This window comes from Mus caroli, unplaced genomic scaffold, assembly GCF_978045245.1.
Source record: "Mus caroli unplaced genomic scaffold, Mus_caroli_1 scaffold_7, whole genome shotgun sequence".
NCBI classification, from domain to species: Eukaryota; Metazoa; Chordata; class Mammalia; order Rodentia; family Muridae; genus Mus; species Mus caroli.
In genome coordinates, this window is record NW_028227262.1 from 58,339,835 (window position 1) to 58,360,240 (window position 20,406).

General features: G+C 52.9%; 1 protein-coding gene and 1 long non-coding RNA gene across 7 annotated transcripts; one reads left to right on the forward strand and one right to left on the reverse strand.

Moving 5' to 3' along the window:
- Window positions 1–222: 222 nt before the first annotated feature.
- On the reverse strand, window positions 223–17,854 carry Klf15 (KLF transcription factor 15). 6 transcript variants are annotated; one of them, XM_085840317.1, is made up of 5 exons: window positions 17,770–17,854; window positions 12,039–13,142; window positions 2,988–5,443; window positions 2,804–2,887; window positions 223–2,607 (listed from the first exon to the last, which is right to left on the reverse strand). In XM_085840317.1, exons 2-3 carry the CDS (start codon window positions 13,115–13,117, stop codon window positions 5,275–5,277), a joined length of 1,248 nt encoding a protein of 415 aa, XP_085696443.1. In that variant the 5' UTR covers window positions 13,118–13,142; window positions 17,770–17,854; the 3' UTR covers window positions 223–2,607; window positions 2,804–2,887; window positions 2,988–5,274. The 6 variants fall into 6 exon arrangements, with proteins under 6 accessions (XP_085696443.1, XP_085696442.1, XP_085696444.1 ...); XM_085840316.1 differs by lacking the exon at window positions 17,770–17,854 and adding an exon at window positions 17,355–17,475; XM_085840318.1 differs by lacking the exon at window positions 17,770–17,854 and adding an exon at window positions 16,852–16,996.
- On the forward strand, window positions 17,791–19,830 carry LOC115031307 (uncharacterized). The gene is made up of 2 exons (XR_003836926.2): window positions 17,791–17,876; window positions 18,178–19,830. It is a non-coding gene; the product is annotated as an uncharacterized LOC115031307 (long non-coding RNA).
- The last annotated feature ends 576 nt before the right edge of the window (window positions 19,831–20,406 follow it).

Here is a 20,406-nt window from a genome sequence, read left to right on the forward strand (position 1 = left end):
AATATACATATTATGTATTTCATGATATATTCACAGTTAAATTTTGGCATGTGTTATATTAGTTAGTATTATTAATTATAAACAGAATATAATGACACCGTATCTTTCATAATATTGTTTAAATGTGTATACCAAGTGAAGCCACTGGAGTCTGGGACAGTAAAACTTTTGAGTGGTGGCCTCCAGGGAAGTTGACTATTTCAGAAAGAGTAAAGGTGATGGATTCTACACGCAACCCTTAATGACAGCACATGGATTCTACATGAAACCCTTAATGACAGCAAAGTCACACTGAAAATATCTTTGAGGGCTGCTGAGATGGCTCAGCAGGTAAGAATGCTTGCTACCAGCCTGACTGCCACCAATCCCTGGAACTCACCTGGTAGTTGAGAACTGACTCTCACAAAGTGTTCTCCAACCTCCATATATGCACAATGTCATGTGTGTTACCCGGCCCCATATACATATAATAAGTAATAGCAAAAATAAATGAATAAAGCACATTTCTAACATAGGACCTGGGAAAGAGACCCAGCCCACTCTACTTTGGCAAGTGTGTGGGAGGGACATCCTCAGCTAGCAATGTAGTGTTGGGATCTTCAGCCATGCACCCAGACTTCCCATCAGGATGGCCAGGATGGGGAAAGAGAAAGGGAAAAGGGCCCAGCTTAGGGATCTGTTAGGCTGGGAGGAACACCATCATCCCCAGGGAGTCAGAGCTACTCTGTTAACCAATGGCAAGAGTGGTCAATGGGAGCCCTGATGAAGGCTATTCCAACCACGCCTTGCTGCGGTACCCCATGTGGTCCTCCTCCTTTTGTCAAAGTGAGGCTTCAGTAGTGATCACACCCTGGGGAGCTAACAAACTTTGTTTTGTGCCTGCATTTTGAGTCATTGGCATTGATCTCCACTCTGTCCCAGCTATCCAGATTTCCTTCTTCCACCTGTGCTGGGGAAGGGCCAAGTAGCCTCCCTCCTATCCCTCCCAATGCGCTCACAGGACATGCTCTCTCTCCTCTCCCGCCTCCTATAGCCATTGCACTTTTCACAACCTCCCCTTCTCCTCACACCTCTCCTTCAACCTGTGTTGGCACTCTGACTGTGCTCTGGGTTTCTTTGGGTCTTCCCGGAGCAGAACCATCCCTATCTCTTTTTAGATGTTATTTTTAGTCTATGTGTACTTGTGTGTATGTGTGTGTGTGTGTGTGTGTGTGTGTGTGTGTGTGTGTATAGGTATATGCTGGAGGGTGTTTGATCCTGTGGGGCTGGAGTTGCAAGTGGTTATGAGCTATCATGTGGTTGCTGGGAACTAAACACTGGTCGTGAGAAAGAGCAACAAACGCTGTTAATTGCTCCAGTCCCTCATCTCTTCCTTAGTGAAAGGGTAAACGTTGCGCACCCGCTGCCTTAGGAAGGGTTCCACACAGGAAGCTCCACCGTGCGTAGCCTCAAATCAAACAGGACCTCCCTGCTAACACCTGGGTCCTGAGTCCAACTCCCCTTTCACACCCGTGAAGTTCACAACAGATCTCCCTGTGCCTTTGACTCCATTAACCAACGCAATATACAGAAAGCTCATTTGACCCTCCTCCCTGTGGCCCCAGCATGGTCTTGGCTCTTTTCGGAGCAGCTCATGGTTGTACATTAGACTCTGCTTCTGTTCAGGACTCCTTTGCCTGTGAGTTCCCATCCCCATCCCTATAGCTTGTGTGGAAGCTCCTGGCTTCTCTGGTTCCAGTTGTCCCTCCTCACAACCCACTGCTATAGAAGTTGTACCTTTAGCCCCACAGTCTTCAGGGATGCCCCTAAATCACGTGTGCCAGGCAGTGGGAGCCAAACTCAGTCAGTGCCTCACAGATAAGATTCTGCAGACTCCTGGGAAGGTGAGAGCTCCCTGGGAGACTGAGGCAGGTGGGGGTGGCAAGTTTGAAGCCAGTCTGAGTTACAAAGCAAGTTGGGGAGGTATAGAAGCCAAAGACTCGGGGCTCCAGGTGCCCAAGATGAAGGCTCTGTTGCCCTGGGCTTTAATGTGCCTCAGCCCTGCCATGGGAAGCCGTGGTAATCCTGTTCCTGTCAAGAACTTTCAGGCTGGGGCCCGGCTTCTTGAGGCTTCAGAGCTCCTTGGCTTCACTTTTGCTTTAGTCTCTCTTGCAGGTCTGGACTAGCATCTCGCTTGACTCAGTAGTAAGGGCATCACCGCAGCTCGCTGACTCAAGAAAGGAGCTGGAAATCAGACTTCCAGAAATATCCAGAAAGGGGGCGTGGCAAGGCTGCCAGCACCAATCAGAAGCAACGCTTCATGCAAATGAGCTGCGTTGACACCATCCCCACACAGTCCTTCATTCTTAGTCCAACAAGAGAAGGCTCCTCTCTGGTGTGAGTGAAAATGGTTACAGGGTCATCTAGAGTTCAGAGAGGCTAGTGGTGGGCAAGCTGTTTGAAACCACTGTGTGGGTGGGATGTGGCTCCGGAACCAGCATCGTGCTTCTGAAGCCAGCAGCTGATCACAGTTCAGTTCCTCAAGGCGTCCAGGAGAGTTCAAAGTAGCCGGCGGCTATGAGGGCAACTGGCAATTTGCCTGGCTGGCAGTCCACCACATACAGTAGCCTGGCACCAGGGAAAGGTGTGACAGCTGTCAATTGGGGAGTCTAATTTCTCCAGCTCCTCACAACTCAGTTTATTTAAAAGGAAAACAACATGAAAAGGGATTGCTTATCATTATCATTAACGTTAAAATGACTACTAGAATTTCACAGTGCTCTCCTCTTAACTAAAACCTTGAGAGAGATTTGGGTCATTTTACCTGTTTCATAATCTTCCAGATTCTTCTCCTATCACAAATAATTGCAGGGCCACAGGACTATGTCTCCTTCTGCCTTCTCAGCACCTAGAATAGGACAAAGACTTCTCTTCCAGCCACTGAAAGCATTGAGGGCAGTTTCCCAGACTCTACGCCGTTGCAACGTAGGCTTGAACCCCTCACTTACCATTAACCATCATGCTTCCAGGGGTTTTGTCATCAGCCTCTTGTGCAAGATCCAGTGGCAATCGGGAGTAGCAGAAACCCACCCAAAGTGGCAGCATTGAGAGGTTGCTTGAGGGAGGCTGCAGTAACCCTAACCCCTCTCTGTACCCACCTCAGCCTCCCCTGCAGTGTAGAGGTGAGAATACAGGACCCAGGTGAGGATCCTGGCAGCCCATCCACGCTCCTCCTCTCCCCAAGATGGTTTAGAGCCAAGCTGGATGGAATACCCAGGTGATGAGGGGAAGAACATGTACATCCATTCATCCTCGGTCATGGTGGGCATGGTTTGTCTCCTTCCTCAATGCCACCAACATGACCATCACCTCCTCTGTCCCTGCAATGTCCCATGTATCTGTGGCTGCATTGATTGTTTAATGATGAAGGGAAATTATGCTAACACAGCTGGAAATCAATGTCTAATTTCCTCAGGGCTTGTTTGTCCTCAGAAGGTACATTCGGTCACAGGCAAAGGGCAGAGGTCACAAGCTGGTCAGATGGGATATCCATCCTTTAATCAGATGTACTGGTCACACATGAATGCTCAATGACTGCCAGCTCTCACCAAACAGGACAGATTAGCAGGCCTACCCTAGGCCCCCAGAATAGTGTTCTCTACATTGTGAGAATATCCACATGGTATAGGGTCTTTCTACTGAAAACCTACCTGCCAGCTGCTTCCAGATCTCTTGAGGGGCTCCTGGAAAATCCTGGCCCACACAGCATCCAGCTATTTTAGTGAGGTCAATAGGAAAAGTCCCCTTCTAGAAGATTCTCACCTTACACTGTGCACAGGTGAACCAGGAAGGTCTTCCTGCAGCTGAGGTGCTGAGGTGGCTAGCCCTGGGCACCTCCCTGGGCTCATTCCCTTCAGACTCACAGCTTCCCTTTGTTGTCTGCTCCCTTTGATCTTAGAGCCCAGCCTGTAGAGGGTGTGTGCCTGGATGCAAACCTAACAGTAGAACTCCCTAAGTATCCCAGGGAATTGGGGAGGCAGAGGAAGTGGCCTAAGTCCATCCCCTTCCTGGAGAAGACTCCTTAAATGTCAGAGTCACTGTTCGGGGAGGAAACTGCCCAGCTACTTTCTCCTGGAAGGCTAACAGAGTGTATGGTGTTAGCCTCATTCAGCACACAAAAGGGCCCAGCAAAGGTTTCAAATGGCAATGACGTGCTGGCCTGAGCCACTCTGCACGGGTGACATTGGAGCATGTGCTGGAGAGAGCAAAGTCCACGAAGGGATCTGGAAGAAGTAGAGCCCCAGAATCACCCCCATGTCCCAGGCCAGTGGAGGAATACAGGGCCAAAAAAATGGTAGAGTTCTTTTTTTTTTCTCTTTTTATTGGCAAAGTAAATATATTTTTTATGAAGGACCAAAGAAAATATACATAATTGTAACATATGTACACCAACTTTATAGAATTTTTTAAATTTCAAATTTACACAAATGTCAACGTGTTATTAAAAGATATTTTATGTAGATGCGTACCTATGTACAGTTTATTTACATACATTCATAGGATGTGAAATAGACCTGTCAAAACAAGCTAGTTCAATTGGTACTAATTTCTAGTCCTGATGAGGAATGCAAATCTAGGTCAGACTGGGAGGCACTAACTAGTTGCTTGGCATCCACCAGACCTGTTCCCTTCTCCTCTCACCACAACCAGGAGGCTGGTGTCTGGTGTCTGGAGGAGGGTGAGCCAGGCTGGGTACAGCTGGCTATGGCTCCATTTGTCTTGCATTTAAGCACATGCATTACGGCCTAGAGCGAGGGTGGCCATCCTCCTGGACCCTCAAAGGCCTCTTGCATATGGCGGTCCTCACACCACAGTGCAGCCCTACGCTTTTTTGACCTACTTCCTTTTTCCCAGCATGGCTTGCTTCCTCTGGGAGCTACTATTTTGACACAGCCAAAACACTTCTTCCCCAGCAATGATGTTGACTTTGGCCCAGGTAGGGAGCCCAGTGGGAAGAGGGCAAGGGCCCCCCAAACACTGCTTCCAGCTGGCAGGAAGGCACAAAGGCACAAGGGCACAGGCCTGCCTGGGCCACCGGGGAACCAGCCCCCAGGGACCATAGGGACTCTAGGTCCTCCCCAGAAAGGCAGCCATGGTGGCTCTGGGTCATACCTCCTAAGATTCAGAAGGGGGAGGGGGCTGGTAATATTGTCACATCCTTCTGAAAAGAGGCAATAAGTTATTGCATTTAAAAACAAAACGTGGAGCTGGGGGAAGGAAGGGCGGCCACTGCGCTCAGTTGATGGCGCGTACTGCGCGGCTGCTTCGTGGGAAGCGATGCACCTTGATGTGTTTGGAGAGGTGGTCACTCCGCGCGAATTTCTTCTCGCACACAGGACATTGGTACGGCTTCACACCCGAGTGAGATCGCCGGTGCCTTGACAACTCATCTGAGCGGGAAAACCTGTGGGACATGGTGGTCAGCCAGGCCATCGTGGGCACTGCCACAAAGGACTTCAAAGCCAGTGCCATACAGGTGGAGGCGGGCCGGGGATGGGTTGGGGGGCAGGTGATAGGAGGGTACTGGCAAAGCCAGAATGGATCTATTAGATCATGTTTATAGACACCCAAGGAGTTCTTGGCAAACCCCAGTGTCCCTGAGACCTCCTTGAGGACAAGAATCAAGGACCATGAGGCATGCAGGTTTGCTCTCCTGGCCAGCGCCTACTTCCCATGTATCTGGCTTTTCCACATGGGACGGGACCTAAGGCTGTTAACCACCTGGGACTCACTCTCCCATAGTCACTCAGTTGTCAAGTCCTTGGGCACTGGCTCATTCCTGCACTAGCAACAGCAGGTCAGCAGTGTTTGATCCACCGGCCCCACCTTCGCCTGGAGGAGGGGGCCCCAGATATATCCCTGAAAGGCCTGTGAAGACCAGACAGAGGTGTCACAGGTCCAGCAATGGACGCAGACTCCTCAGACCACAGGGGTACCTGGCTTCTCTGCTTCTGTTGGTGACAGGGAAGGACCTTAGACTTGTGCCTGCCAGGCTCTGGCACCTTGCAGAACTGGACACGAGGCCTTCTGAATTGCCCCCAAATATACTTGCATGGTATTCCTAAGCATTTAAACTGTTTCCTGGAACACCTGTCTCTCAGTCACTGCAGGCCTGGGAACAGACATCAACAGGACAGGCAGGAACCAGAGCCAGGCTAAGATGCCCAGGCCACTTGTCAATAACTTCCGGGACCTGAGATTCTATTTGGCTTCTGTTCTGCAACAGGATCTCCAGGACTTCACTACCCCACCACTACATATTTGGTTCGTCTATGCCTCACCTATTCGGACTTTATCCATCTCCCCTATGCCCTCCTCATCAGAGTTTAGCCCAAATGTCACTCCCCAGGAGCCTGCATCCTTGACTCTCACAGCATCGTCCATCATTTGATTATTTTTCCTTTTGTGGGTGCTGGGGAATTGAAGCTTGACTGTGCTAGACAAGCGTTGCACCACTGAGCTACACTACACCTTCAGCACCAGGGCATTTAAAAATCGGTCTCAGCATCTTGATGCTCAGCTGTCCCTAGACAGTGTCAGCTCCAGGAAGGAGGGCTCACTTCCAGTTCTCTGTGCTCAGGAAGGGAACTTAAGCAGAGGGGAGTCAGCTGGCACCTCAGGTTGAGACAGGGTTGTCACACACTGTTCACTGCATACACTCCCAGGAGCCCCAGGCCTGGCACCCCGATTCTAGACAGGGCCACTTGGTGATGCAGAATAGGTGGACAGCAGATGCATCACACTCTGCTGTCAAAGGCTATAGCCATCTCAGCCTGATTCTGTAGCAGGCCACACTGACCTCAGCCTGGGAAACATGAGAAGAACAGTGGTACTGAGAGCAGACAGGGCTCAGGACACCAAGGACCTCAATCTCCTGTGCTGCTGGCTGAGCAGGTAGAGCTACAGTGCAAGCTGCTGCCCCACAACCTTGTCCCGGGCACCAGGGAGCCTGGTGCAGAGGTGTGAGCTGAGAACACCTGAGGCCAGAACAAGACCTCCTCACCTGGCCTGGTAATGCTGTTACCAGGACCCTGTGCCATAGTAGTATGCCTCAAGCAGGAGTTGGACACACACCTACGCTCAAGGAAGAACAGGTTTCACAGTCCCCACCCCAATGGTCCTGAGCATCCCTAGCCTGAGTTTCCTCCCTCACTTCCTGCCTGCCTTCCAGGGAATGGGTAGCAGTCCTTTTGTTATATGACACCCTAGGAGGGACAGGCAGCTGAGAGGTAGCCATGCCAGAGAACAAGCTGTCCTCATTCCAGAAACCCTTTCTGCCACCAGAGCTTCTTGGTACCTGACAAGACTGTCCTTGTGACTGGACTAAAGATGACCCCTGCCTCACTGGGTCAAATCCTTTGATGACAGCCAGAGGAGAAGCCTGAGGCAACACTGGAGCAAGATATGAGAAATCTCGGCTAGGCAGGACCCAGCCTTGGGACTGGTCTGGGTAGATGATAGCTTGTTAAACCTCAGTCTCCCTGCCTTGAGACAGAAACGATGACAGACCTATCTCAAAGGACCATGGCCATGAGGCTCCAGATGTGGCCATTTAAGAACTGTATGCTCCTACTGGAGGCATGGGGTAGAGCACAGGGCCTGCCTGATACACGGCTAAGACCTGGTGCCTGGCATATGTGGGGCAGGCTCATGACAACTGATATTGGGTCACAGAGCAAAAGCAAGCACAGGGGCCACAAGTAATGCCAGCATGGGAGCTGTGTGAGACACCAGTTGTCATCTGTCAGAAAGCCATTGTCAACAGCCAAATCTCAGAAGCTGCAGGCCCTAAGGCTGTGTGTGTGGTATACAACCTGCATATGGTATCTGGAGCATCTGCTAACCACAAGGCCAGACGACACATCCCCGCTTATGGGCAACAGTCACGATGGCTAAAGACACTGGCCTGAAACCAAACCACTAAGTTTGAATCCTGTGTCCAGCTCCTCCAACAGTGGCTTTGGAGTCCACTGTCTCCCTTTGGGCCTCCTGTGTCCACCACAGACATCGGCAGAACATGCCACACAGGCTGCTGACAGCTATTAATATTCACTTTAGCTATGGCCCAGCGAGATTCTTTCTGGAAGGAGAGGCTTGGCCACTCTGGAACAGGATGTTCCACTGCAGGGAACAAAGGAGGCCTATGTCTGTGAGCAAGCGAGAGAGGAAACTTCTAGGAAGGCGGCAAACAGCCACTTCCCAGATGGTTAGACCAGAACAGGCAGGCTGGCTTCAGTTCTTCCTGCACACAAAACTATGACCCAACAGTGAGAGAGAGAGAGGGAATCTTGGGTGCGCAAAAACAGAAGGCAGTGGGCTTTGGACTGGGACAGGTGCCACCTCAGCTGTGGAGCAGTCCCCTGGGCTGAGGAGTCGGGGGGGGGGGGCAGGGCAGGGGCTCAGGCAAATTTAGGAATTCCGGGGCCCAGTGCCAGCAACAGCAGAGCCAGATGGGAAGCACAGAACATGCTGGGCCAACCAGGCCCAGCTGCAGGTGGAGGAGGGGCCTCTCCTCCTTAGAGGCTCTTCCAGGGAGGTGTGCAGGAGTGTGGAGAAGTACTGAGTCTAGCTTGAGTGAGGGAACAAACAGCTGTTAAACTCCTCACTCTGGCACTTCTCCTGCCCTGAGACAGGATTTCTCTGTGTAGCCCTGGATGTCTTGGAACTCATTCTGTACCAGGCTGGCCATAAACTCAGAGATCCTCCTGCCTCTGCCTCTGAGTGCTGGGATTAAAGGCGTGTGCCACCACCACCTGGCAACCCTGCCACTCTTAAGCAGCATGGCCACAGAGAATGTGCTTAACTGCCATTTCCTCCTCTGGGCCCACGTCATAGTCTAATTTTAAGAGTTAAAGGTACTAACATACACCATGCTCAGAGCAGTACCCTGCCAGGGCTGTTACCACTATTCTTGCTGCTGCTATCTCCTTTCCCACAGCCAGGAGCACAATAGAAAAAAAAAAAAAAAAAAAAAAAAAGCACAGCCCAGGGGCTGAGGACGTGGCCCATTTGGCAAAGGGCTTGCTGTGCATACATGAGGAAGGACCCAAGTTTAGATTCCTGGCACTCACTGGACATAGTAGGGTCTACCTGGAATATGCAGTGCTGGTAGGGCAGGGGCAGCTAGAGCTCACTGGCCAACCAGCTTAGCCAACCCTTGAGCTTCAGTGAGAGACCCTATCTCAAAAAGCTCGGTGCAGAGCTACTGAGGAAGACACAAGACAAGCATCTCTGGCCTTCATGTACATGTGTACCTGAACATAGGAGCACACACACACACACACACTGAAAAAGCACAGCATACACTACACTACGGCCACTTCCATACCTGGCTGGACTGCTGGAGAATCAGTGGACTATAGCACTCACAGGGCTGCACCCCACCCCCCCAAACACTCATTAGGCACATCCCTGTGACAGATGACTGTTCTGTACCTCGATTTCCCTCTGTAGAGCTGTTGTGAGGACGTGATGAACTAATGCCTGCGTTGGGGGTGCACAGCAAAGGCTGAGACACCATAGCATCCCTGGGCCCCTTGGGGTGGGAAGAGAGGCAGAGAGGAGAGGGGCATGGATGATCTTGCTTGAGAAAGGGGTAAAGCCAGGGAGCATGTAAGGGAGTGGGGGGGGGGGAGGCAGAGCAGAAGGTTAGACTGGGATTCAAACACTCCAAGGTGTTCTCTGCCTTTTAGAGGTCAGATCGGTTTCAGGGAGTAATGGGCTACCGCAGAAGGGCACACACAAGCGAAGGGGTTGGTGGGGACTCTCCGAAGCTTGGAATCATCCCAACACACCGTGATGCCTAAGTGTGTGACCCATCACCACCACCAACCATCTTCATTGCCATCTCATTCCATCCTGGCCAGATCCAGAGTCTCTGTGGGTCCATCTTCCCTCCTGACTGCAGCAAGGAATCTCTGCCCATCCCACAGCCTCTGGGTGGAAGACTGGCCACATGCAGGGAGTTGCAAACCTTCTATGCACAACCCCAGGCTTCTCTGATATCCAAGAAGATCCTAAGGAGCTCACACAATAACACAACCAGCCCTTTCCTGAGGCTGATGCTGCACAGGAACCTTGATCGGCAAACCACCTCCCTAGTCTTGCTGAGTGGTTCTGCCTGAACAATCTAGTGCAAGGCTCAGGGTCAGAGCTAAGGCCGCCCTTGGACACCTCGTGCTTCCTGGAGCAGCAATATGGTGGCAAGGACCTGTCTCCCAGCCCTCATCCTTGACCACATCTCATAGCCCACAGCTCTGGCCTGGCCCCTTGCCCTCTGGCGATGCCACTTAAATAGGCAGTGCTGGTCAGAGTTCAGGGCAAGCAGGCCCCGGAGTTAGGACTGTTGGATAAGGCTATTCAGTGGCTTGCCCATGAGTCCCTGTGCCTGTGCACACCTGCCAGTGTCCTAGGCAGGACACCTTTGGGGTTCCTCTTTGGAGTTTGACTGTGGGAAAGTGGAAGTTCACTTCATGAAAAGAGGGCACAGTGAGGACTCCCACACTAGCTCAGGGCTCCAGGAAACAAAAAGGGCCAGACAGGAAACCAGGGCCCCTGTCCCACTGCCCCCTCCAAACAGGGACCATTGCTTTTCCCTTGCTCAGTAAACACCCTTACCCCCAGGCCTCTCTGTCTGGGCTGTTCTTGCTCTACAACCCACCCACTTATTATCCCACAGACCTACACTGCATCTACTCACTAAAACAGGTGGCTCAGAGAGGTAGAGACAGCAGGTCTAGGGAGCCCAGCATTTGAGAAGTTGTGAGAAGACAGGGCTGCCTCCCAGGAAGGGCCTCTACAACCCAAGACACTGCTGGGGGAAAGTTCCTTTTCTGACCAATTTGGAGTTGGAAGGGAAGTTCTGCCACTGTCATCCCTCCATGTTCAGTCTCAGCAGGGCAGCACCTGCCCTGGGGCCAGCACCAGCAACTCAGAACCAAAGCCTGGCTCACAACACCACCTCTGTGACCTGGTATGACCCACACCAGGTACAAGACACATATGATCACAAAATACATAAGCAAGTGTGCCCATACACAGCAGGCATCCATTCAAGTGATCTAGCTCTATCAGTCCTCAGCATACACAGATGAACCACATCAGACAGAGATAGACAGACACACGCATACACCAACACTGCTGGCACACACCCTGGCTACCAAGGCCATATCACCCTAAATATGCAGGCCACTGGCCTCCTAAAGATAATGAGCAGCATTCAGAGGCCAGGCCAGGGTGACTGCAGGGTTCCATGGTCTCTGGCACCACATCTGGCCATCTGAGGCTCCTCGTCCTGAAGAGCTGGGCACCCTGTTGCCTGGAACATAAGTTTAAGGTATTCTGCCATCTTTGACCCCCCTCCCCCATAGCCCAGCCATCTGTCCTTCCTTCCGGTTGTCCTCCATGGCTTTCCAAACACACCTTCCTGGTCCCCAGGAAGAAACAAAGCAAAGCTGAGCCCACACCCTTGAGCAGTTCTTGTCCCCAGGTTGGAGGGAAGTGTCATTTTCTAGTTCAAGTCTTGGGGCTCACAGTCCACTCAAGAGTGCTACGGCCTGGGTGGTTCTTAGCCAGTCAGTTTCCATGTACCTGACCAAAACTGTCATGGGTGTGATGGTAGTACTTACCTGGAGGTGCTGTAAGGCCTGCATGAGCCTCTGGCTTGTGCCCATGTGCCACCAAACTCAGCTGCCCCTTCGCTGAGTTTCCTTCCACTTCAGCCCAGCCCCTCATCTTCCTTCCATCCCAGCCTGAGAGATTCCACACAGCTCAAGCCTCAGCAAAACTTACCTGGTCTTTAAAGAGACCAGAGACCAGGTGGCTTCCAGCTTTAGTCTCCAAGTGGGACAACAACTGTCATCTCTGATCCTGTCCCCTGCCTATCCCTTGCTCCTTTCCTAACCCACCTCATCTAATGGAGAAAGGGGCCTTGTCACACACTCGGGGGAGCAGAGATGAACCTACTTGCTTGTGCCCAGCCTGTCCAAAAAAATACTGACCTCCAGCCGCAGCCTGGCCAGGTGCAGGCAAAGGGCTTCTCGCCTGTGTGCCGACGCAGGTGGGCCTTGAGGTGGCTGCTCTTGGTGTACATCTTGCTGCAGCCTGGGAAAGTGCATTTGTGCATTTTGAGAAGTTCTGCTGCTGGGTTCTTGGGGAACTTCTGGCCCACAAGGAGGCCAGCAGGGCCGGGCCCTAGGGATCCTGAGCCAATAGGTTTGGCGGCAATGGGCACAGGCGCAATTCGCACAAACTTTGAGGGCAGGTTCAAGTTGGAGGATGGTACCACTTGAGGCAGGAGTGCAAAGGTCTGCCCCTGGATGTTGACTAGAAGCTGGGCGACCTTGACGCTCTCTGGGGCCTGCCCTGGGGAGGCTGGCCCTGTACCTGCCTCCTGCTTCACAGCAACAGGCTGGATCTGCAGTAGCACCGGCACGGGGCCATCATGTGCTGGCCCCTCACCTGCACCTTGGGCACCACCCCCACTTGTGCCACCTGGTGGTGGGGTACAGCGCTCTCTCCCAGCAGACTCTGGATGGAGGTGGCTCCGGTGTGACCCAGCTGAGAGCTGGCTACAGGTCTCCAGGTCCCTGCTGCCGTTCTCTGGGGCCTCCTTGACCTCAGCCTCCATGTTCTCTTCCAGGAATTCTTCAATCTCCTCCAGGGTAGGCTGGAAGGGCCTGGAGACGTCATCAGGGTCCCCTGACAGAAATTCAGGGAAGCAGAAATGTTCCTCCTTCACAGGCACAGAGGCTCTCCTCCATGATCCCCAGGTCACAGGGCCACTGCTATCTCCAACACCTCCACTGCCACCACCACTGCCCAGTGTAGCCCGGGACAGGAGGAAATCCAAGATGCTGCCCTGGGCCTCAGGGCCTGGACCCGCACTGTAGCAGGAACAGAAGGCTTGCGAGTCAGGGCTGGCACAAGAGCAGGGGCTAGAGACATCGCTGTCATCCTCAGAGATGGGCGAGGGCAACATGTGGTATGGCTGCCGGCTGGCCAGCCTGTCCCCTAGGTAACCCACTGGGCATTTCGGTGACGAGAAGGTCTCGTCCACTGGAAGCAGGTGGTCCACCATGCTGGCCTGGCCGAGCCTGTGGTGACTGCAGAGAGGGAACAAGGGAGGCCAGGTTAGAAGGACTGCTTACCAGTGCCTTGCAGCCCCCACCCTCGGCTGCCTGCCCAAGGCCTCCTGTGGCCAAATGTCCAGATCCTGCTTCCATCCCAAGGGAGAATGGGGCCGGCGAGTGTGTTTTCAAAAGTTGCATCACCCTATTTGCAAAAGAGCCCTCCCTCTCCAGGCCCGTTGCACAACCCAGGGCACTTCTGGTTTCAAACATTTTCCAGAATGATCCTGGAAAAGAATAAGACAAGGAATGCTCTTGTCCGTGAACAGCTGAGGCCAGGAGGAGAGAGGGAGCCAGAGAGAGGGGAGGCCCTGAAAATCGCCAGCCCCTGGACTCTGCTCCCTACCTTGAGTCAGAGAGGGGGTGAGAAAGGAAAAGTCCATTTGCATTCTGAGCCCAAGGTATTGGGGCTTCTATAGTGTTTCCAGATTAAGCAAATAAAAACACAGGCTGCTTGTTCGATGTTCACTTCAGAAATTAAAAAATGAACATCTGTGGATGCGAGCGAGGTGTCCCCAGGACTGGAAGGGATGAGACACACATCTGTGTGGGCTGCCCGTGTTTTAACCAGGTAGCCATACTTTAGAAAAAGATTAAAGACCGTTTAAGTGCCTGCCTGCCTATGTGGTGTGTCTCCACAGTCTAGTTCTCAGACCTTTATCGAGAGTCACCGTTCTCCATGACTGGGAGAAGTCTCACATACTTGAGCAAAAAGCTCCTTCCACCATAACATCTAACACCTTCCTGCCATAATGAGCAAGGTCCAGCCCCTGGCTGTGAGTCCATAGAAGGTCTGAGAGCCCAGGCATGGGTAACCTCCTTGAACCCTACAGCCGTTGGGAAGGATGGAGGGTGACATTCGCCCTTGGCCAGCACCTGAGAGCAGAGCCTCCTGTTCTACCTCCCCAGCCCAGCTCTCCTGTCTGGGACACTCACCGACTTGGGAAGGCTCAGCAGGTGCCTGTGTCCCTTCTTGGCAGCACACTCTCCTGGGTCCCCAACACTCAACACCACACCAGGTATCCAAGAGGGGCTCAGAGAGTGGGGATAGGAAGGAAAAGGGAAAGCTGTGTCCTCTGAAGCCAAAGGCCATACTAGGTCTGGTGTCCAAGAAGAGTCAACAGTCTCTGGTTGTGATGAGGCCACCTCTCTGGACCTTTGTCCTGCCCAGTGACCATGTCTGCCTGTGTGATTATCAAACTGATGGGGAGGATGCTCAGGCTGCATCCTGTCCACCTGACTTCAGGTCCACTCTACAGCCTAGCACCCAGTACTGACCAGCTGCCAAAAAGCCAGTCATCCCGCTACCCTGTGCCTCAGTCTCCCCAACTGTTCTATGTCTCTGTGCTCCATAAGTTTCTCTCTTGCTGTAGAGAACAGAGGCAAGATCTGAGCCCAAAGGTAATCTTGCCAAGAGGCAATCTGAGTTTAAATCTCAGTTTAGGATTTAAAACTGGGAATGCGTTCTAAAATACACTCTTTACCAAAGCAGGGTCTGGGAGGGAGTGAAGCTCCAGAGAACGTGAAGGGCAAAGCAGCAGGGCAGAGCCCACCCACTCCATTCTCCCAACCCCATCTCATCCACCCTACAGCTATAGGCTGTGCGACCTCAGGCAAATGGCATAACTTCTCTGTGTACACATCTGGGTACTGCCGGTACGATCTGGCTCCTAGTCACTGCACACTCAGTGAACTCATGTATACGGAGTTACTAATGTCTGAACGGTCACACAAATGCAGGGAACATGGTGTCCCAGGAACCAGAAAAGGACCACCTAAGATCTCCTGCAATGAGATGTGACCGGAGATGGACACACTACAACACTGAGCGATCAGTCGATCGGTCACACGCTTTCAAAGGAGATCGTGGTATCGATTTTTAAAACGATAGAAACGGAGGTCTGATATGAAAGTGAGCAGCAGTGTTGGGTGGGCATAGTCACTCATGCCTATAATCATGGCACTCAGGAGGCTGAGGCCAGAGAATCATAAATTCAAAGGCAACCACGTGGGATCCCACTGAAACACAGAAGGAGGGAGAGGGAGAACAGGTAAGAAAGTAGGGTGACAAAATAGAATTACATCGGAAGGAGCCCCTCCCCCCAAAATGTTTCAGATTCTTCCAGGACTCAGAGTACTAGGGCCCTGCCCACCCCCAAACTGCCCCTCTAACTGCTCCAGGCCTGGATCAACCTACTGAGCCCTGGCTTTGGCGCCAATGTCCCCCTTTGTGGAAGTCCTGTCTCTCTTAGCATTCCAGATGGGAGCTCATTATTTAAATCTCAACTCAGAAGTCACTCCCACCTTGGACAAACCACCAGGATTATATTCTTCACGGTCAGGTATCACTGTGAAAACTGTCTTGTATGCTTTGCTGCCCCACCAGAATACAAGCAGTGCTGACTGTTCACTACAGGGCTAGATCTAGAGTCAAAACCAGACCTAGCCTTTGCTGAATGTTTCCAGAATCCAGGAGTAAATGCAGGAGTGGAGTGGCCCTAACTGGTTAACAGGATCTTAAAACAGTGCTGAGCAACCCTGGGGACACTGAAGTACTGAAGGCCCTGGGGATCCAGGACTTCCTGGACCCAGGACTTGAAAGCCCAAGTGCCAGCGACCAAGCCGGTCCCAGAAAAACAGCAGCACGTGGCGTAGCCAGAGGCGCAGGCTGCGTGCAGGGGGAGGGGGCACCCTGTTCTGGGCACGGTCCCCGGCAGGCCGCTGGACTCCGCCCCCTCTCTTAGCCGGCCAGGCCTGCTGTTTATCCTCCCGGGGACACAGCGGCTGTAGGAACAACATGTAATTGATAACAAGCCGAGAGCCGGCCAAGGGCTAGCCATTGGGTCAGCGTGCAAATCACGGGGGTGGCGAATGGGGGCCGGTCTTCAAAATAAGAGTCTTCTCCCCAGGAGTCCGAAGGCCCCAAAGTTACTGCCATTCTCGCACCTGTAGGGCGGCGGGGGCTCCCCATGGTCGGGGGCAATATCTGAAGGACTCAGTCAAACATTTGAGATTTCACCTTCCCATACCGTGGTAGCAAACCACCCCTGTGCCCTCCAGGCGAGAATGTTTCCCAGAGGGGTGACCTGCCCCCTGCGGCTGTTACCCTCAGCCGTCCCTCCGGTAATGTTTGTTCAGAGGGGCCTGATGACTCTGCGTGGGGAAACGGAACATAAGCGCACGCTGCGGGTACGCGCAAATGGGTGTGAGTTTGTGTCGTGTGACTGCGTGTGCTGGGCGCAGTGCAGCCGTGCGGGTATCCGCCAGGTGTCCGCGCGTGGGTGCCCACCCGTGGGTGTGAAGTACGTGGGAAGGAGGTGGCTCGGACTCTGGCGCACAGCTTCGGAGAGTACCTTACCCTCCGCCCAGTGACCCCCTTCGCGTCCCCTCTTAGGCCACCGCAGCAGTGACCGACAGTAACCTCTCCGCCCCTTGGTCGCCAGGCCCCACCATATGGGAGCGCAGGTCCAGGAGTGCCACGGACGCGCGTGGGTTCCGCGAGCTGGAGCTGCGCACACCGGATTTGCCCTTTGCAGGCTCAGCGCGCTCACGGGGGTCCCGGCATTTCCGGGGTCCCCTCATTTCCCGGACCTCTGAGCGTGGTTTCTACAGCGCGCGCCAGGGGACGGCCCGTGATTCCCCCAGGGAGGACCCACGCGGCCGCGGTACATCGCGCGTCTCCCACCTGGACTCCGCGTCGCCTGGCGCGGCCTCGCGCGTGCGGCCCGGCTCCGTATGCGGCCGCGCGTCCAGCGCTCCTGGCCGCAGCCCGCACTCCCTGCGGCCGAGCTGGGCGCTCGGCGCTCGCCGCTCTCCCCGCTCTCCGGTCGCTCACGTGACGCCGCGGGCGCCGCGAAGGCTCGCAGGAGGCTCGGCCTCGGGCGCGCGCCCCATTGGCTAGCGCCGCGCGTCACGCGCCCCCGCCCCGCCTCGGCCGCACCCTCCCGCTGCCCACGCGCTCTCCGGTCTCTTCGTGGACCTGCACTGAGTCCTCCGATGCGCACGTGAGACGGGATCCAGAATCCACTGAAAGCCCGCAGAGTCCCGAAGTGCAGACCACGTGGGACCTCGGGAGCGGAATCGTCCCCGCAGCCCCCTCCGCATTCCCAACAAGGCCCGATCTAGTAGCGACCGTGTCTAAAGGGACCAATACATCTGATCTTTCCTCCAGCGGTCATGGTTACTCACGGGAATGAACGCTCACTGCGCTATCCTAGACTTCTGCGACTGACAGACTGCGGAGGTTTGCTGACCACCACCAGTGACACTGCAGGCACCTCCCCAAAGACTGCAGGGTGCTTCTGATCTGCAGAGGGAGTTCCAGGTTGCAGTCCCAAGCCATCATAGACAGCTTTTGCACGGGTTTAATGAGGAAAGTGAAGCCCAAGAAAACACGTGAGCGGAGAGTGCTGGGTACCCTGCTGTGCACTTTAGCCTACACTGCCTGACTTCCCAGCCAGCCTGAAAAAAACCGCTGAGAGCGAGCGTGGGCCTTCTTAGCCAAGCAGATAGAGGGTCAGGCACAGCCAGGTCTGTCTTGTCTTTCCCCTGCTTCTTAATACCCAGGACATTTGGACAGACCTTCCTTCCTGGCACTTCCTACCTGACACTGCGAGGTGGCCAGCCTTTCCCCTTGCTTCTCCAAGCAGTCCCTGTTGGGGCCAGGATTTGTAGCCAGATCCCTTAAATAAGGATCTGAGGATTCTCCCGGTGAGTGCCCATGATCCAGCAGTTAAACTGAGTCTTAGCCAGAGCACCGAAGGAGTCTGTGCTTAGCACAAGATGGTCATCAACTTTCTGATTGATCATAGGCCGGGTCTGACTCTTCCGCAGTATTCTACAGCCAGGGCTAGCACGCAGAGCAGGTGGGGTTGGCTAGTCCATAAAGTTGATTGATGATCTTATCTTGTCAAGGCAGGGCAGGGTCAGGCTGGGCCAGCACACTTCACTGCCCTGCCTACCCTGGGCTCTGCATTCCTTACACTCTCTGTCCAATGTCTCCCACCCCCAGGGAGAAGTGCAACCAAAGGTCAGAAGCTTGAAAGCAACGGTGTAGCTGAGCGGCCTCAGTCCACAGGGAAGATGCTCCAGCTGTCTAAAAGCCATGGCCAACCTAGGACATTCTGCCTAAACCTGAGTCACATTAGGCATCCTTGCTTCAGACAGAACCTTCCCAGGGCTCCCAGCTCACTCACAGGAAGTATATATAACCCCATTCTCTCAGTCTCCCTCAGTCTCTTTTGAGTCCCTTTGTTCCATGACCTCTTCTTGCTCAGCTTAACCTGCCAGGTGCAAGCTCAGGACATTTCCACATGCTGTTCCCTTTGTCTGAGTATGATTCCCTTCCCAACATTCCCATGGCTCCCTCCTTCACTCAAGTGGCATCTTCAAGGGAGCCTGCATTTGCCCCCCTGCTCCCTGCTGCATCCCCCCCACCCCCCATTTTCCAATCCAGTTTAACAGTTCTGGAGACTTACTATTTTCTAATGTATTAGAAGTTTTTATTTTATTCTGTAAACTCTTGTCTCCTACAGAGAATGTAAGTGGCATAGACAGAAACGTCTATGTGTTCCCAGCCCAGGACTAGAATTTGCATCCCCAGCATCATGTAAAGGCCAGGTAGGTCTTGAAGCTGTCTGTAATTTTAGGACACAGAGGGCAGAGGCAGGATTCCTAGAGCAAGCTGCCCGCTGGGCCAGCTGGAATCTGTGAGCTCTGGGCTTGGCAAGAGACCCCGTCTTGATGAATATAGTGGAGAGAGGTGGGAAGAGTCACCAAATCTTAGCTTCAGGCTTCCACATGCATATATCCACATATGATGTGTGCCCACACATACAAACATGCATGCTCACACCACACACAGAGAAAAGAATTAAATGGGCTTCCAGGGACTTACCCCCTAAACAGGAGATAGTTGGTTCCTGAGGAAATCAGAACAATTTTCTTGTAAGAGGCATAAAAACTCCCACAGAACCTTCCAGAGTTTGCCTTCATGTCTGCTGTGCTCCATCTCTGCTTCACCAGCAGGGTCTGATCGTCCATCCAGTCTCAGACAGCAGTCATATAAATCCTAAGCCAGCTTTAGCTCCCACCATAGCATAGATACCTCTGCATGTGCATCACAGTCCAGGGCCAGGATCAGCCTCAGTACAAGGCATTCCTGTTGACTGAGGGAAGAGGGCACTCGATCCTGACCACCTGAAGGCTCCCATGAGCAGCAACACACTCGTTTCCCACCATCTAGACAGAAAAACAACCCAGTGTAGCAGGAAGGACTTATGCGCTGAGGGCATCAGACTTGCAAGGCAGACTCTCCCTTGTGCTACATTTCCACTCTTACTAGGGAGGAGGAGAAGAAAACCAGGTGGTAGGTGTAAGCTCTTTGAGGCACAAGTGGCTAGGCCTGGACCCCAAGACATCTCTAAAGCTGGTGGCTGGCATTTCCAGTCCCTTGAGGTAGGAAGAGAGGCCAAGCCCCACCCTATATAATAAAAATGCCCAAGGTCAGGCCACAAAATGCCTCCAATCCCAGGCCACCCTAGAAAGCTTCACCCACAAGAAACACTATACAAGCTTGCCCTCTGCTCAGTTCTTTGCCACTTCTTTCTCACCCAGGCAGAGGTAGCTACCCTCATGTGTCTTTCCCAATAAATCTGTTGTTTGAGGTTTGTTGTGTGGTGTGACTTTGTGGTATTCTAAAGTTTCCAACTCCCAGGATACCTTTCACCTCAGAGCTGTAACACAGTAGGAACTCTTCAAGGGAGGCCTCAGTGGGGGCAGAAACATCAGCAGCAGAAACATCCCAGAGAAAGCCATCTATCCAAAGAAATGCTAGCATTGAATGCCTAGTCTCTGGGAGCCTTGTACATGTCTAGAACAATATTTTGGTACCTGAGGGATCTATAATTTTGTAAATTTGCAGGTTTTTGTTGTTTGCTTGTTTGTTTGAAACAAAGTATTGCTGTGGATCCCAGGCTGGCCTTGAACTCACAATGCTTCCAGAGTGCTCAAAACACACCAGGGTCTAATTGTGTTCTCATTTTTAAAGCTTAATTTAAAAAAAAATTTCCATTTATTTATGTGTGTGACTGTTCTTTAGTTGCACCCCATGTATGCAGAGCTGGAAGAGGCCAGAAAGGAGTTCAGATCCTCGGAACGGAAGTTACAGAGGTTGGGAGGTGGGTGCTGGGAATTGAAGCTAGGTCCTCTGCAAGAGGAGCCTATGCTTTTAAACTCTGAG

Bases quoted from the DNA above. Each gene is read 5' to 3' on its own strand.
- Klf15 (XM_085840317.1), bottom strand. From the start codon at position 13,117: ATGGTGGACCACCTGCTTCCAGTGGACGAGACCTTCTCGTCACCGAAA. The intron at 5,444-12,038 runs GTCAGTATTTTT...CATGTCCCACAG, and splicing joins TGGCCAGGCTGCGGCTGGAG to GTTTTCCCGCTCAGATGAGT.